The sequence below is a fragment of the Natator depressus genome, chromosome 17 (assembly GCF_965152275.1).
Source record: "Natator depressus isolate rNatDep1 chromosome 17, rNatDep2.hap1, whole genome shotgun sequence".
NCBI lineage: Eukaryota > Metazoa > Chordata > Testudines > Cheloniidae > Natator > Natator depressus.
The window spans coordinates 14,610,755-14,626,650 of record NC_134250.1 but is presented as its reverse complement, the minus strand read 5'-3'; the positions used below and the strand labels follow the sequence as shown (position 1 = coordinate 14,626,650).

Below are 15,896 nucleotides of genomic sequence, written 5' to 3'. Positions count from 1 at the left end.
CCAGAAATAACATATTGTGAGCAATCAGGAGGCTGGCTTTGATTAACCATACTGGGTATAGATGCGGCCAGTCTGTCTCTTGCGTTTGAATATGTAAACTTAGTATGGTATATATCTCGTTTCAGAGTAGCAGCCGTGTTAGTCTGTATTTGCAAAAAGAAAAGGAGGACTTGTGGCACCTTAGAGACTAACCAATTTATTTGAGCATAAGCTCATCCGATGAAGTGAGCTGTAGCTCATGAAAGCTTATGCTCAAATAAATTGGTTAGTGTCTAAGGTGCCACAAGTCCTCCTTTTCTTTTTGGTATATATTTCGTCATCTATAAACTTTGTTTCCCACTCTTTGAACCTTTAAGAGGTGGTGGTGTTCCTTAGCCTTAATGTCATCCAGAAGGGTGAGTTCACTTGTGAATTAAGTCTGCCCCACCCCTGCACTCTGCATTAGTATTTCATGAGAAAAGTTGGCTCTTCAAACTATCCCTTTTTCTTCGTAACCTAAACTGTGTTCTAGGTTCCCTTTGAGTCACGAAGCAACGCTTACTGGTTGTTGTTTTTTAATCCCAGCCCCAGGAAAGAGGAGCCCTTCTGATCCCGTATATCCTGAGATACACAGGGGTGCTCTGGGCTGCTGTACTTTCCCACACTGGATGATTACTGACATGAGCAAGAACACACACATTCAGGAACGAAGGAAATTACCGATTTTTGGAATTGGTTTGCCAGTGTCTTTAAGAAAGAGTGAGTTTTAAAAACTGTGCTGTGAGGGAACACTCCTTATGTTGCTTTGCTATTGGAAACCCAAGATTGGCTCCACATTGGTGTGGCTGCCATAAATTATACCAAGGAGTCAATGTCTGGTGGGTAGGGATGGGATTAAACTAATATAAAGCTATTGGATTGACACAATTCGGCATGAAAGCCCTCCTTCCATGAAACAAACACACAGAGGTGACGGGAGTGCCTGCTTCCCCACCTTACACTAGCTATATGGCATGGAACCACCCTGAATGATCCATCTCTAGGGGGTTTAGAGATACATTTGGTCTCCAAGCCCATTTAATCTTTGATCTCTCTGCTGAGTTTCTCAACCATGGTGCTGGTTACAATTACTGGACACTAATACACTAGACATTGGACACCAGCTAATTTGCCTCTATGCTAGGGTTGCCAACTGTCTAATCACACAAACCCAAACACCCTTGCCCTGTCCCGCCCCTTGCCCAAGGCCATGCCCCTATCCTGCACCTTCTCCGAGGCCTTGCCCCCCACTCAGTCCATCCCTCCCACCTGTCCACCCTCACTCACTTTCACCAGGCTGGGGCAGGGGGTTGGGGTGTGGGGTCTGGGAGGGAGTTTGGGTGCGCGCTCTAAATGGGGGCAGGGGGTGGGGTGTGAAAGGAGGTGCGGGATGCAGTCTCTGGGAGGGAGTTCGGGTGCGGATGGGGGTGCGGGATGTGGGCTCTGGGAGAGTTTGAGTATGGGAGGGGGTGCAGGCTCTGGGAGGGAGTTTGGGTGTGGGCTCTAGGCTAGGGTAGGTAGGGGTTGGGGTGCGGGCTCCAGCCGATCGGCGCTTACCTCAGGCAGCCCCTGAAAGCGACCGGCACATCCCTCTGGCAGCAGCTCCTAGGCTTGGGGGGGGCAGGAGATCTCCGAGCCCTGCCCCTGCCCACAGGAACCATCCCTGCAACTCCCACTGGCCATAGTTCCCAGCCAGTGGGAGCCGCAAAGTTGGCACTCAGGGCCGGGGCAGTCCGCGGAGACCCCCTCCCTCCCCCAGGAGCCACAGGGACATGCTGGCCGCTTCTGGGAGCAGCACGGAGCCAGGGCACGCAGGGAGCCTGCCATAGCCCCACTGCGCTGCCGGACTTTTAGCGCCTAAAATCTCCCGATTTGGCTTCAGTAGCCTCCGGGAGATAGAGCCTGATTCCAGGAGACTCCCGGCAAAACCAAGAGGGTTGGCAACCCTACTCTACCTGGTTATCAAATCAAAATAGCTCTCAAATACTTCCAACCGGAGCTGGATTTAAACCAGAATTTCCTTTTTAAAATATGAGCATAAGTATGATTTGACAGCAGCAAGTTCATGAAGAGATTTTCAGACAGCTCTTAAGATGAAGGGGCAGATGGTGCTGATGGAAGAGCATGGTTATAAAGAACTAGAAAGGATTTATGACAGACAGCAAGATCCCATATTGTTGTACATGAGCCAGAACAATGAGGATTCTCCTTAGGCCTTCATGTGAATCAAATGCACCCTGTAATCTGGGTCCCCTGAGGACACTGGAATCCTGGTTTGTTTAACACATTGTATTAGAGACAAATCGGTTTTTGTTTTTAAATTCCCACTCATTTTGGCACCACTCCCTGGCAACCCCTGCACTGAGCTCACTGCCTTTTTGGTATGTAAAGGAGTTTGGGTGAGGACAGAGCTGGCAGAATTCTGGATTTGTTCTGAAACAGAAATGCTGCTAGGAAATGTGGCTGCTGTGAAATGAATCCAAATTGTTGGCCCATTCTAAATCTTGGGGAATTGGCCACCTTCTCTGGGAGGTGAAAAGGGAGACACAATAACGGCCTCATAGTTTTTGCATTATTTTAAACTAAATTCAATCTCCCTTGTTGAGGTGTTCTGAACACCTCTGATCTTTGGAAATGTTTGCACCTTTACAGATCTCGGATAGCTTTGCGCTCAGCTCCTAATAGTTTTCCACCGGTCACTGGTTTTGGTGATGCTTTAGAATCTGCGTATGAATTCTGAAATATTCTTCCCTTTCCTAGCCTGTGAACAATAATTCTTCGAATGCTTTGGTGGAGATGGCAGCATATTCGTTGTTATATAGTTTATGCCCCAAATCTGTAACAATCTCATGCTTAATTTTATTGTCTGAAAGGCATAAATGCAACTTCAGTAAAACAAGGCCAGATTCTTTCCTGTTCTGGTGGTGACAAAAAGCCAGATGAAGGCAGCTGAGAATTTCTCCAGTGTGGATGTGATCTCAGCTGGTTCAGAGCTGACATGCCTGCCTCCACCCAATCCCAGTGTACCTTTTTGTAGAGGGCAGTGTCCTTTGAACCTTTAGGCTGCTTTAACCTATTTTGGGGCTAGCACAAATCATCCAAGAGAATCAGGGAGCCTTAAGTGGTGGATCCATTGTTTCATCTGGCTTCTTGGATTCTCTACTGGTCTTCCCAGTTAACTGATACTTGTGCATTTAAATCTCACATGTATGGAGTGAAATAGGGGTCAGATGGCTAACTTCATAAATCCCAGCAACTCTCCAACCACAGTAGCTACAGAAGGGAAGTTTAGCAGGGCACGTTTTTCTAATCATTGTCTTTTTCATTTGCCCCCCAGGGCAGGAGCAGACACCGAACGCTTGCACGGCTAAACAACATAGGAACACAGACAGGGTCCAGGCAGGAGTCATATACTGTTTTGAAGCATCTTCAGGGTCAAATCTAAGATGTCTCTTTGTTTTGTTTGCCCCGTGTTGGTATCTGGATGGCTTGGTAATGGGGGACAGTGAAAGCATCGCAAATCATATGTGGTGCTATAAAGGATTATTAGGGTGTGTTAACAAACTTGGACCAGTGAACTACTAAAAAGCAATCTAGTAAAACAAGCAATTTTCATTCCTTTTGTATCCTACTTCACATTCTAAACTACACTGGACTATGGCAAAATCTACTTAATAAGTCCAAAGGAAGCCCTTTAATTCAGGACAGTTGCAGATGTTATGCTGAAAGACAGCTACCTGTAGAAAAGGCCCCATATTTGTTCTAGTTGTATACAAGTAGGATATACACAGTAAATGACTTCATCTTGTTGATGGATTTATGAAAGAGGGACAGAACAGCATAATTTTGGACATGGCTGTTTTCATGTATTAAGGGATGAATTCATAACAAATGTTTTGTTTGTGCAGTGACAATTCCCTTAACAAGTGAAGATGAATTGCCTAACTGAAGCTAAGCTATTGTATGATGAACTGTTTAGACAATAGCTGTATTAAATATGAAACACATACATTGCAGACAAAATGCTGACATAGGGAGCGTTGAAATAAATGATGGTGCTGTTCTCAAGTCATAAAGATAAATGCTATGTTGAAAATTAAGTGGTTGTGTTCTCAGTGTGTATACGCGCACACATGTTTGTGTAGCTGTCTGTGCACGTAAACAACAGTCAGACTGGTTTGGTACTAATTGGTGTCTTTGGTAGTCTCAGCAGCGATGTAAAAGATTAAGTGAGCATGGAGAGCAGCTCCACGTAGATCACTGTTGAGCTGGAGAAGCTTGCACTGCTACTGCCCACTCTGTGATTGTCCTGTGGTTATAAAGGGTCTCTAGATATGTCAGCCCAGGCCACTCATGTGCACTAGATTCACTGAAAAAAAAAAGTATAAGAATAAAACTGTAACATAGAGTTCCTGAGCCATGGAACACAAGGTGCCACAAGATGTTATTGAGTCATCACTGGCTGGTTGTCTCCAGAGCCCTGGATCCAGGGTTCAGTTGTTACTTTCCGCCACACCCCTGTGCTGTGGACAATGTGGGGCCATGCTATCACAATGGGAGCATCAAGAGATACTGTGCCTCAGGTACAGCCCTTCCCAGAGCTCCTGAATTGGCACAAGTCTAGCTCCTGCTACTCCCCACAACGGGGTGTGGCACAACTTGCTGCTCTTTGTGGACGCTGGCATTGGGAGGGTGGGGATATGGCTTTGATCCATCTCCTCCCTGCCTTAGGTGGGATGGATAATAGCCAAGACAGTGTGAGCAGGGAGCACATTGCTGTGCAGAGATTGCAATTATGGCAGTCCCCTATGCAGAAGTATAGGGTGGGGGTTGAGAGGCTCCTTGTACCATCTCCCTTCCTGTCACACCTGTGTATGGCCTAGACATACTCTGGTCCATTTATTTATTTGCTACTTCAGGCAGGGACTTCTACTATGTGAAGAAATCAGAAGCCGACACATTTTAAACTGCTCTGCTTTCATCTGGTCTTCACGTACACTTGCAGTTTGAATCTTTCCTTTCCCTCATTGTAGTTAGTGTGTGACATCTGTATATTTTCTGAAATTTCCCATTGTCTCCATGGGTCACAACTGAGCATACCAAATTCAGGACAAACTGCTGAGAAATAGGGCAGACACACTCCAAAGCTGGTGGTTATTCTCCCATAAGGTATACCAATCCAGCAACAAAAGTAAACATCTGTCTCATCACACTGGTTAACAAGGATCAAAAAAGCAGCCTCTTTAGGTATTCCATTTCTTGTACCACCACCAAAAACACTAAACTTAATGATGAGTAGGTATTTAAAACCAATGGGTTCTTCTGATCCCAAAGGACCAGCCACATACCCAGGCCAATATGCAACTCAGATCTTACCCAATAATCATGCTGTTCCCAATCCTTTAGTATCTAAAATCTAAAGGTTTATTTATAAAAATAAAGAAAGAAAAAGGAGAGAGTTAAAATTAGTTAAAGGAATCAAATACATACAAAAATTGCAAAATTCTTGGATCAGGCTTGTAGCTGTGTTGAAATAAATTGCTGGCTTAAGTCAAGACTCTGGTTGCTGCCAAATCATTATAAGGTTCTTGCTCAGTCCCTTGATTAGAATGCTCCCATTAGTGTAAGTTCATAGTTCAGAGATCTGAGCAGGAAAGAGGCAAAATGGGCCTTTTGTAGCTTCTGCCAAGTAAAGGGGAAACCCATTGGTCTAGTTTGTGGAAAATTAGAGGTAACAAGATGGTGTTTGAAGTCACATGGGCAAGTCACATGTCCATGCATGCTTTGCTTAGTCATAGTCGAGGCCGTTACCCTTACTCTACTTAGAACGTTCACATGAAAGCCCATGAGGTGTGAATGGGCATCGTCCATGGTGAGTCGTGTGCTTTGATGGGCCATTCAGCTTGAATAGTCCTTTCATGATGCTCTGGTAAATACCTTGTGGGTGTTACCACATGAGCCAACCCATTTGAAATACAGGTACATAGTTAATATTTATAACTTCAGACACTAAAATGATACATGCGTACAAATAGGATAATCATATTAAGCAAATCATAACTTTTCCATTGACGCCTGACTTGACACACTTTGTACAAGATCTGTTGCCATTATATAACAATGGTAGCAATGATCTACATGTCATATTTTAATCAGATAACGTCACACCCATAAACCAACAGAGGCTGAAATTTTCAAAGCCGTTTGTCTTTTCATCACAACTTTCATTAAATTCAGTGGAAGTTGTGCACCTACATCCCTTACGCAGCTGTGGAAACCGCAGTTGGCAGGTACCTTAGTGGCCTCAGTTATTTGGTCATCACAGCGTGTATTTCATGCACTGTCCAGTGCTTTCTGCATTAAGATCACCTTTTTTTGGCAAGAAATATTTAGGATTTAGGGTCTGTTTTTCATCTGGGTCTTAGCCCAGCCTATGTTTATATATACTGGTTGGGGGAGGCAATTTTGGGCCTGCAATAAATTTTTAGGCACAAACAATAACAATTATAACACTAAAAGCCCCATTTAGATTTGATACAATTACAGGAACAAAGCATTTTGTTCTGAAATCATCAGCCTAATTTGCAGAATATTTAACATGCTAATCTTTGAGCCCACAATTGATGGCCAGCACCCCCAAAACCAGAAGCTGTATTGAAAAACGACCCCCAAATTTTGTGTTTTGAAGAAATAAATAGTTGTTTAACAAAGAAGAATCGTAGAACTCAAAGGGACCTCAAGAGGTCATCTAATCTAGTCCTCTGCACTCAAAGCAGGACTAAGTATTATCAGGACTAAGAAAGATGGTCTCATAGCTTAGGCACTAGACTGGGACTTAAATATGGGTTCACTTCCCAACCTTGCCACAGACTTGCTATGTGATTGTGGGCAAGTCACTTAATCTCTTTCTGCCTCAAAGCGGGATACTGCTTCCCCATCTCATACGGTCGTTGGGTACATAAATGAATGTTTGTTGGGCACTAATATGGCCCATACGCTCATTGTATAGAAGTACCTACATAAATGTAAGAGCAAGTAATTTCCTTTGTGAGGTTTTGTGCTCAAGTTGGGGTGCTGAGCTCATGTAGAGTACAACAGGATACATGTCTATTTAGTTATTACTCTTAGTATGCAACAAATAAAATGGAAATAAAATAGTCTGGTTTTTTTCTATCCTGCCTTTGGAACCTGATATGCAACAGGTTCCAATATGGAACTGGAAGTGGGGAGCTGATGATGAGGTGCAACTAAGACAGGAAATTGAGAACTAATCCTGCATTGGCAGGGAAGAAATGAATGGTCTAATAGGTCTTTTCCAACTGCAATTTCTACAATTCTGTGAACATTATTCTCATGTTGCGGGCTGGTAAATGTGTTCACACGTGGTCTTGCAAAATATTAATCTGATGGTATCAAAGATTAGTCTGTCCCTCTGTCCAGGAGGAGGGAGGTTTAGGAGTGAGAGGAAAGAGTCTGGCTTTTGATTGTGTGCTCTGGTTACATGGCTATGTTACTAAAGCTGCAGAATTGGAAAGGAGATATTTGGTTTATGCTTAAGAGGCTTTATTGTTTCTAAACTATATTTAGTTCTGTAATCTTTCTTTGAGATGGGGGGAGGAGTATCGGGGCGGGGGGCACCCTAAGAATGCTGCTGTCCTGATTAGTGGGGGAGGAAGGGGTTAAAGCCACGTGGTGGACTCTCCGAAGGGGCAAGCGCTGTTGTCAGAATAATGTTTAGCCAGGTGTTAATCTGTGCCTGGAGGGAAGTGCTGGAATTCATTATTCATCCCACTGGGGGAGGTCCTGGTCCTGGGAGGCTGCCAGTTCTGAAGCCAGCCTCCTGGCTTGACTGACATGTGCCATTTGTGATGAATGCAGCTGACGTCCATTTGAGGAATTCTCTTGTCAGGCAGCCAAGCTGACAGAGAAACACAGAGTGAGGCATTCAGAGAGCACTGTTTCAGAAGGCAAGATCGCGCTCAGCATTAGGAGGGCATAGAGGGACAAAATTGGAGCCACAAAGGGAGAGCCTCTTTTTTGGTTTTTCTTTCCCTTTGCCAGCCCCCCACAATCCCTCACCTCCCTCAAATACTATTTGGGAAAACGCTGGCTCTGGAGGAACCTTGCTGGCACACTGCTGTTCCTCAGCAGACTAGGTTTTTTTCCCCCCTCAAGGGCAGGAGGTGAGACAATGATCAAGTCAAGTTGGTTCTATGTCAAGTTCAAGTATGCGGAGAAGGTAAGTCAATATGTTTTCTCTTCCAGCCTTTCCCAAGGGAGATGAGCGTGTGTATCCCTCCAGACCCCGTCTCTTGACAGGCAGTTCTCGCCACCAGCAGAGCTGATGCTGCCTAGAAGTTTCACTGGTGAATGCGTTTTCCCATGGCTTAATTTTCTGATGAAATCCAGCACAGTGCAGAATAGTCACTTGAAACCTGACAGGTAGCAGGCAGCTGGAACTGTAGCATGGTGGAAGGAGAAGAAGTGGAAGGAGAAGAAAATCTTGGATCTAGTTCCTAAGGCAGTCTCTTTTAAAACAGCAGTTGTAAAGATGTGCTTCTTTTCTTGCGTGTGGGGATCTGAAGACAGAAAGATATCTTGTTCCGTGGAGCTGGTTATGAGATGTGACCTGCTTCTGTGCTGAAATCGGTGCTTTAATTTCTTGAATGGTGAAGCAAATGTTAATTGTCATTAATTCTTCATGAGAAAAGAGGCCTTTATTGATCAAACAGGAGGAAAATGTATTTCAAGATGGTTTAACTACAGTATTTTGATACTCTGCAGTCTAATTGAATTCCTAATGATTATTACTGACATAATGTGTTCCCCCTTGGCTCTTATCGATCTCCCTCTGTCTTGTCTGTGCCTGGTGTCCTTTAGCACCTGATTGCTGGAGGTGGGGGACAGATGATGGATTTACACTGCAACATAATTGCACTGAATATCTCCCTTGTGAGGTTTTCTTACCCCAGGCTAAAGATTGATCTCATTGCTGGTAGCCCTGAGACCCATTCAGACACAGCCTTATTATAATTTTCATCCCAGCAAAATGGTGAAGAGTCAAAAACAACTTTTTGAGAACCACAAACAACAATCACCATCTCCCCTCCCTGGCCCTGATCATCCTTCACCAATTTTCAAATCTGTCTCTTAAAAGAAGAGACAAACCTTTGTATGTTTAATGTGCATTTACTATTCTGGACAGGAGTCCCGTGTTGATTGATTTTTCTTATGTTTGTGCCTCAGGTTTTGCTGCACATCGTGAAAGTGTGTACGTTTCATTTAACAAGATGGTCTTATCATTATTGCTGGCTGCAAATAGCACGTTTAATAAAGTCACAGATTTAGCTGTCCGGTTGTCTTTTTTCTTTTTGTTTTGCACAGTATTACACAGAAAACTTGAGTGCAAAACCCACCTTATTAAATACCCATACATGACCTCACCTGTGCCTTCCCCACCAACCACTCTAGGACATCAGAAGAAACATCATAAACTAAAGCTCGGATTTATCTTAAAACTGAAAACACCACGGAACTCTGCATATTTAGTATATGAAAATCCTCCTGGAATTAAAAATCTAATTATCTAAAAATCCAGCTGTCCAGTTTTGAGTGACAATGGCTTTTTCTAAGCCATCATGTGCCTCTCAGGTGTTTTTTTCCCTCTCATCTTGAAATTTTGGGATTTATTTAACTTTTTTTTTTTTTAAACACTCCTTGTAATTCAGTTAAAGTTTAAAAAAAAATCCTCAGTGACTGAACAAGGCAGATAATGCTGCTGCTCTTTCATCATTTGGGGACAAGCTTACTTTTTGTTTTGTTTTGTTTTTAGTTACATAACTGGTCACACCAGTTCTGTCAGACAGATTCTCTGAAAGCTACAACTTGGGAAGTTTGAGCATGGATGAAAACCAGGAAATCCATCCCTTTTTATTAAAAACAGAACTAACTCCCTTCTTCCCCCACCTCCCAAAAACCCCCTCTAGTTTTACCACTGTTTCTTCTGAAAGGTGCCCTTTCATTTTATTTCATGGTGTAACAACACTAGTCTTTTGCACTTACCATAATGCCTTTCAAGCTGGAAAGCACTTGGAGAAACTAAGAAACTGTCTACTTGAGAGAGTAGGGTTGCCAACTCTGACTGAAGTTATTCCGGGAGATTTCCCCCTCCCCCATGCCTTAGTGTCATTTTCTTGAAATATCCTATTAAAATATCCTGGATTTCTTTCAATAGTCACTGGGAGATCAATAAAAAAAGGAGGACTTGTGACACCTTAGAGACTAACCAATTTATTTGAGCATAAGCTTTCGTGAGCTGCAGCTCACTTCATCGGATGCATGCTCAGATAAATTGGTTAGTCTCTAAGGTGCCACAAGTACTCCTTTTCTTTTTGCGAATATAGACTAACACGGCTGCTACTCTGAAACCTGGGAGATCAATGCCGATTCCAGGAGACTCCAGGCCAATCCTGGAGGCTTGGCAACTCTGTGAGAGAGGTGCACCAGTACTAACTTAAGTGATTTAAAACTGATTTAATTAAACTGGTGCACTTCCCTGTATAGGCATTGGTTATGTAAGCGACTCCTAAACCAAAATAAGTGTCTATGAACAAGTTTAATTATATGGGTTTGAAAACTGTTCGGTTAAACTGTTGCAACTTTCCCATGAAGACAAGGTCTTAGGTGTTGATTTAATCTAAAGAGAAATAAACCACTCTTAAATCCAAGTGAGTGTCCACACAGACTTTTCTCTTAACGAGCGTTAAATCACGCTTCTAGTTAAACTGCTGCATGCCTAAGGTTAATTAAGCTTTGCTCTCTTCGTGTCAGTTCAATACGTTTATTATCCCTAGTTGAAAGATGAATAAATTAGGGTAGAAAGAAGTTGTGACCTTATTCTGATTCACCGCAATATCTTGATAAAGTTCCATTCCTCAGGTGGAATCTGTAGATTACGCTGGTCTCTGTGTAAAAAAACTTCCTCTGACTTTTTACTGCCCAATTTGTGTAGCTGAAGTTGACACCCTTCGCTCTGGCTAGATCAAGTAGCTTTGCAGCCTGTCTGTTCCTTGTAGAATACTGCCCAGCTCAGTGACTGAGGTCCCCTTTGTTTGCATACAGTGTTATAAATGTGATATTTCAGGTAGCATATGCAGTTATAAAATGTCCCTCCTGTACAGTCTGTGACCCTGTTTTACCATCCTGGAGTATCTGTGTTTTCCTGCTGCTAAGCATTGTATTGATGAGGAACATCAGCCATCGTAACCCCGGATCTTCAATGTCTATGTGGCTGCTGCTCCTCCTTAATTGTATTGTCTGTAGCTTCAATACTAGAGAAGGGCCTGAATCAAAACTCTGGGCTCCCTTGAATTGTGAGGAAGTTCAGATCTGGGTCAGAGCCTTGCTTCTCGGACCCATCGCCACTCATTACCTTTCATATGCTACTCTGATGTTCATAAGCCCCAATACGCCACATGCATTGTTCCTCTTCCTTCATACTGGCTGGCCCACCCAGCAGCAAGTTCCATTACCTTGCTGCACGTTGGATTGCTCCCCACTCCTCCTCTGTTGGTAACTCAAGTGAATGAAGTGGGTCCCTTTGCCACAGCTGGCGGCGGTGCCTTCCCAGTGTTCTGCTCATTCCATTTAAAGGAGTTCAGGGGCTAATCCATCCTAGGGGTACACAGTGTCCCCAAGGGATGAGAGAACATGGGGATTCAGCTGCACTTCCTCACACAAGCCTGCTGGGGGAATACGCTGTATCCAAGAAAGGGGTGTGCCAGCAGGGAGCTCAGAGGCCTGAAACCTCTTCTTGGGCTGTCTCTCAATGGTGGCATTGAATCCTGATTGTTGAGCTCTCTTACACTATGTCTACATGGCACCACATTGAGGACTATGGGGGGGAGGGGGTTGTTAGCTGCAGTAGAGCACAGCAAAATGTTGCTCTCTAGCTGTCCCGTGTGAACACTGTTCATGCCAACTAAAAGGTATTTCGTTGGCATTAACATGGTCCTATGTGAAAAAGGACTATGTTAAAGCAAACTAGGTGTCTTTTTAACTTGCACCAGCACCGTCCACACAGGACAGTAAAAGTACAATGGTTTGCTGCTCTCTGCAGTTCACGCCCCCCAGAGTCTGCAGTGCAGTGTAGGTAAATCCTTAGAATAAGAGACCACTTAATACTGGATTTTTTAAAAAAATATGTAATTTGGCCTATTAGTTCGTTCAGGTTTTCCAAACATTTGTTCCACATTGTTGGACAAATAATATAAAACCACTTCATAGTCGTATGTTTGATTGTTATTTTATTATTCTATTTATAACGAAACAAAAAATAATTTGTCCAGTTTCCTCTCCAGATTGTTGCAGATCAGCTGTGATGTCCTATTACAGAATTCTATTGGAACAGGGACAAAGTTTGTTTCACCTTACAAAGGTTTAATGTAAGGTCATTTGAACATCAGGCTTCTTCATACTGTATGCGCATTCAGTCTGAGTGCATTTACAATGAGTTACAATTCTGTGGTAGAATATGAATAATGATGATGATACTAAGAAATCATTTTGACTTGGGAAAAACAGGGAGGTTATTGGAAGGTAATGACGTTCTGGAAGGTTTGGAAGGTATGTAATTAGGCAACAGGCATAGGCACTCTGACCTAATTTTTTACTGCCTGTGTCATGAAGGAGCTTGTGAATGATGATGGGGAAATTGAAGGGGTTTTGCTTTGTCCTTAAAAATCCCTATCCCCTTTATTAGGCTTATTGATCTCACTGATCCCAGTCTCCAACTGAGGCAGAATTCCCTGTTTCCAGCAGGGCTGCAGGAAGAAAGTGACATTCCTAGCAGTAACATTAGATTAAAACACCCAGTGCCTAGATACAATGTGCATTTATCTCCTATCCTGTCCTACTCCTGTGAAAGGCAGCTTACTGTTTTGACAGCTTAAAGTAAAAAGCCTTAGGGGCAAGCAACCACTTGAATGTTCCAAGGGCTTCATTTCTAATGGAAAGAGTTCAATTACAGTCATTTTCCTTCACTAAGTACAAAGAGGTAAATGGAACCCCTGTTTCAAATATTAAACTCGTAGACTGTATTACCAGTTGTACTTTGGCTGCATCCTTTACTTTCAATCTAAATCAAAGCCCTGATTCCAAATTACTTTTAAAAAGTATGATGAGGTCTGCACCTAGTAATTCAGCCACTTGTATTAAAGAGTACATAGTACATCAAATGTGACTTTCATTAGACCCTATTGCTCTTCTGGCGATCTGGATGCAGTTGGCATCCTTCTCGATGAGCAAGAAGAGTTGTATCTTGAAAGGCTGCAGCACAGCTGCAGCAGAATAAGAAAGATAGGTGTAGATTAATCTCTTGGTGATGTGTTCAGAGATTTTAGTGATTTCTCTGATCCATACATTTGCTCTATTATTTGTCTCACCTTTCATAACAGTGGTTTGAATGAGACCTGCTTATTTATGCACAGCATGGAACAGCCTCTCTTCCCCATCACACTTTTGATCTCCATGCCGTCTCTTTCTCCTGGCAGTGCACAAGTCGAATTTTCAAGAACTCAGCCGCCACATTTGGGACTAGATTTTCAAAATTGCTCAGCATTATGACATTTTTATGATCAGATGTTCAAAAGAGTTTAGACACTCCGTGTGCAGAGCTCATTTGAAAATCTGGCCACTTACTTTGCTATCTCATTGGGACCTGAGCTCACTTGAACATCTAATCCCAAATGGTGCTGAGTTGTTTTGAGAATGTAGCCCACAGGACCTGATCAAAAGCCCTCTGAAGTTAGTGGGAGCCTGTCCATTAACCTTTTTGGGATCAGGCCGCTCTAGCGTTGTGGGGGGAGGGGCGGGGGGGGAGAAAGGACAGGGAATTAGTTGGGCTGGAAGCTTGTCCTAGAATGACTGAGTTTTTCTTGGAAGCTGAGTGTGTCTACTGCTTCATCATCCTCGCTAGGAAATGTTGCCTCTGGAAATTAGGAATTTGCATTCAAATGTAAGTCTCTTTTGGATGAACGATGCTTAGCAGGGCTGGTTATATGTGGCCCCACATTTTCTGTTGATTTCCTGTCATCGTCAGTTTAGACATAGGTGTTCTGGGTGTACAACCAGATGTCGCTTGCTTAAATTTTCCTAATTTCTTGGGACAGATCTTACTCCCGCTGAATATTGGATCAGGCCCATAGTATTTAAACTAGTGCGTTATACTGTAAAGGTGTCTATTTTAGTGCCTGTTTGATTTAGTGCTGAAAATGCTGGCTGGATATTCACATCAAGTTATTTTCACATTCCCAGATTCTTTTGGGGAAGAATGCTGCTTGCTGGAAACAATCACTGTTTGTTTCAACTGATCTTTTTCAAATTGGCAAATATAATAATTTATTTCCAGAAATATTTCCAGTTCTGCATCATATACAGCTAGAACCTGGATTATGTATTCATAATATTAATATGACACTCCCTGGCTTGAAGGAAATGATACCGTGGAGAGCTGTCTCTTTCTCACTTACGTTGTAAAGAAATATATTTGAGGCCTATTGTATGTTTTAATCGTTGGATATTTTCCCTTGCCTGAATGGCAATACATCGTGTGTGTGCTTTATTTTTCAAAGGCATAACTTTCTCAATGTGCAACTGCAGCTACCAGTACTTCAGAGGAAGGATAACTATCTCTTTCCCTGCTGCTTGCGTGCAAACTCTGGGCCAGAGCCTCAGCTAGTGTAAATTGGAACAGCTTCCCTGAAATCAATAGAGCTACGCTGATTTACACCAGCTGCAAATATGTCCACATGCATCAGGCAGTGGGTAGTGCATGGGAGTAAACATCATGCCTTAAATTTCATATGGTTTGTTAAATGTATGCCCAATTGCAAAGCCAGCATCATCACCAAGACTAGGCTTTGCTTCATTCTAGCGTTGGGTTATGAGGTTATCTGGCATTTCACCAAATGCAAAGCTTCTTAAAGGACTGTACATGTTTGGTGACATCGGGGTCAAGCCTGTGCTGATGCTGTAATTTTCTCAAGGTTGGCAAGTGGAGTTGTTAATGCTTTCCTTTAAACTGTTGTTAATCTCTTTTTCAGAAATTCTGGGCTGAAGGGCTGTATTTGGCTGGCATGCTAACTGCAGAGAGAGGGCCAGATTGTGTCTTTGTGGTCTTGTGTGCCACAACCAAAGCTAGATGGTACTGAAACTCTCATGAAGAAATATCATTCCTATGAAATAGCCAATCAATACAAAATTCTAGGTCGAACTTTTAGCTGTGAAACTCAAACTCTTCTTAGCTGCACACATGCTCGCTTCTGGAATCGTCCCTCCGTTTTCTGCTGTGGCTACTGGGCAGTTCAGTGAAGTGTAGGCAAAAGTCCCACTCCTCCCATGGAATAACCTATGGTAATGTGTGCTGTGCTCAATTTGCAGTCCAGTGCATTGATCTGCCCCATTCACAACCTTCATTGGAATATGGAAGCAGAACTCTTACATTTAAAACTGATAGGTTTCAGAGTAACAGCCGTGTTAGTCTGTATTTGCAAAAAGAAAAGGAGTACTTGTGGCACCTTAGAGACTAACCAATTTATTTGAGCATAAGCTTTCGTGAGCTACAGCTCACTTCATCGGTTGTGTGTGTATGGGGGTGGGGGGGTGAGAACCTGGATTTGTGCTGGAAATGGCCCACCTTGATTATCATGCACATTGTAGGGAGAGTGGTCACTTTGGATAAGCTATTACCAGCAGGAGAGTGAGTTTGTGTGTGTGTGTTTTGGGGGGAGGGGGTGAGAAAACCTGGATTTGTGCTGGAAATGGCCCACCTTGATTATCATACACATTGTAAAGAGAGTGGTCACTTTGGATGGGCTGTT

At 43.1% G+C, this 15,896-nt stretch overlaps 1 protein-coding gene across 6 annotated transcripts in view; it reads left to right on the top strand.

The window, feature by feature from the left end:
• The window catches only part of AUTS2 (activator of transcription and developmental regulator AUTS2), a 968,366-nt gene that overhangs the window by 320,489 nt on the left and 631,981 nt on the right, over positions 1 to 15,896 (top strand). The window contains exon 1 of one of the 6 annotated variants that reach the window (XM_074974910.1): positions 8,042 to 8,257. The exons of the other annotated variants lie outside the window; for them this stretch is intronic. Within the exon in view, the coding sequence (XP_074831011.1) occupies positions 8,210 to 8,257 (48 nt within the window). The 5' untranslated portion in view covers positions 8,042 to 8,209. Of the gene's footprint in view, positions 1 to 8,041; positions 8,258 to 15,896 lie in introns of those variants that run through there. 6 annotated transcript variants of the gene reach the window in all.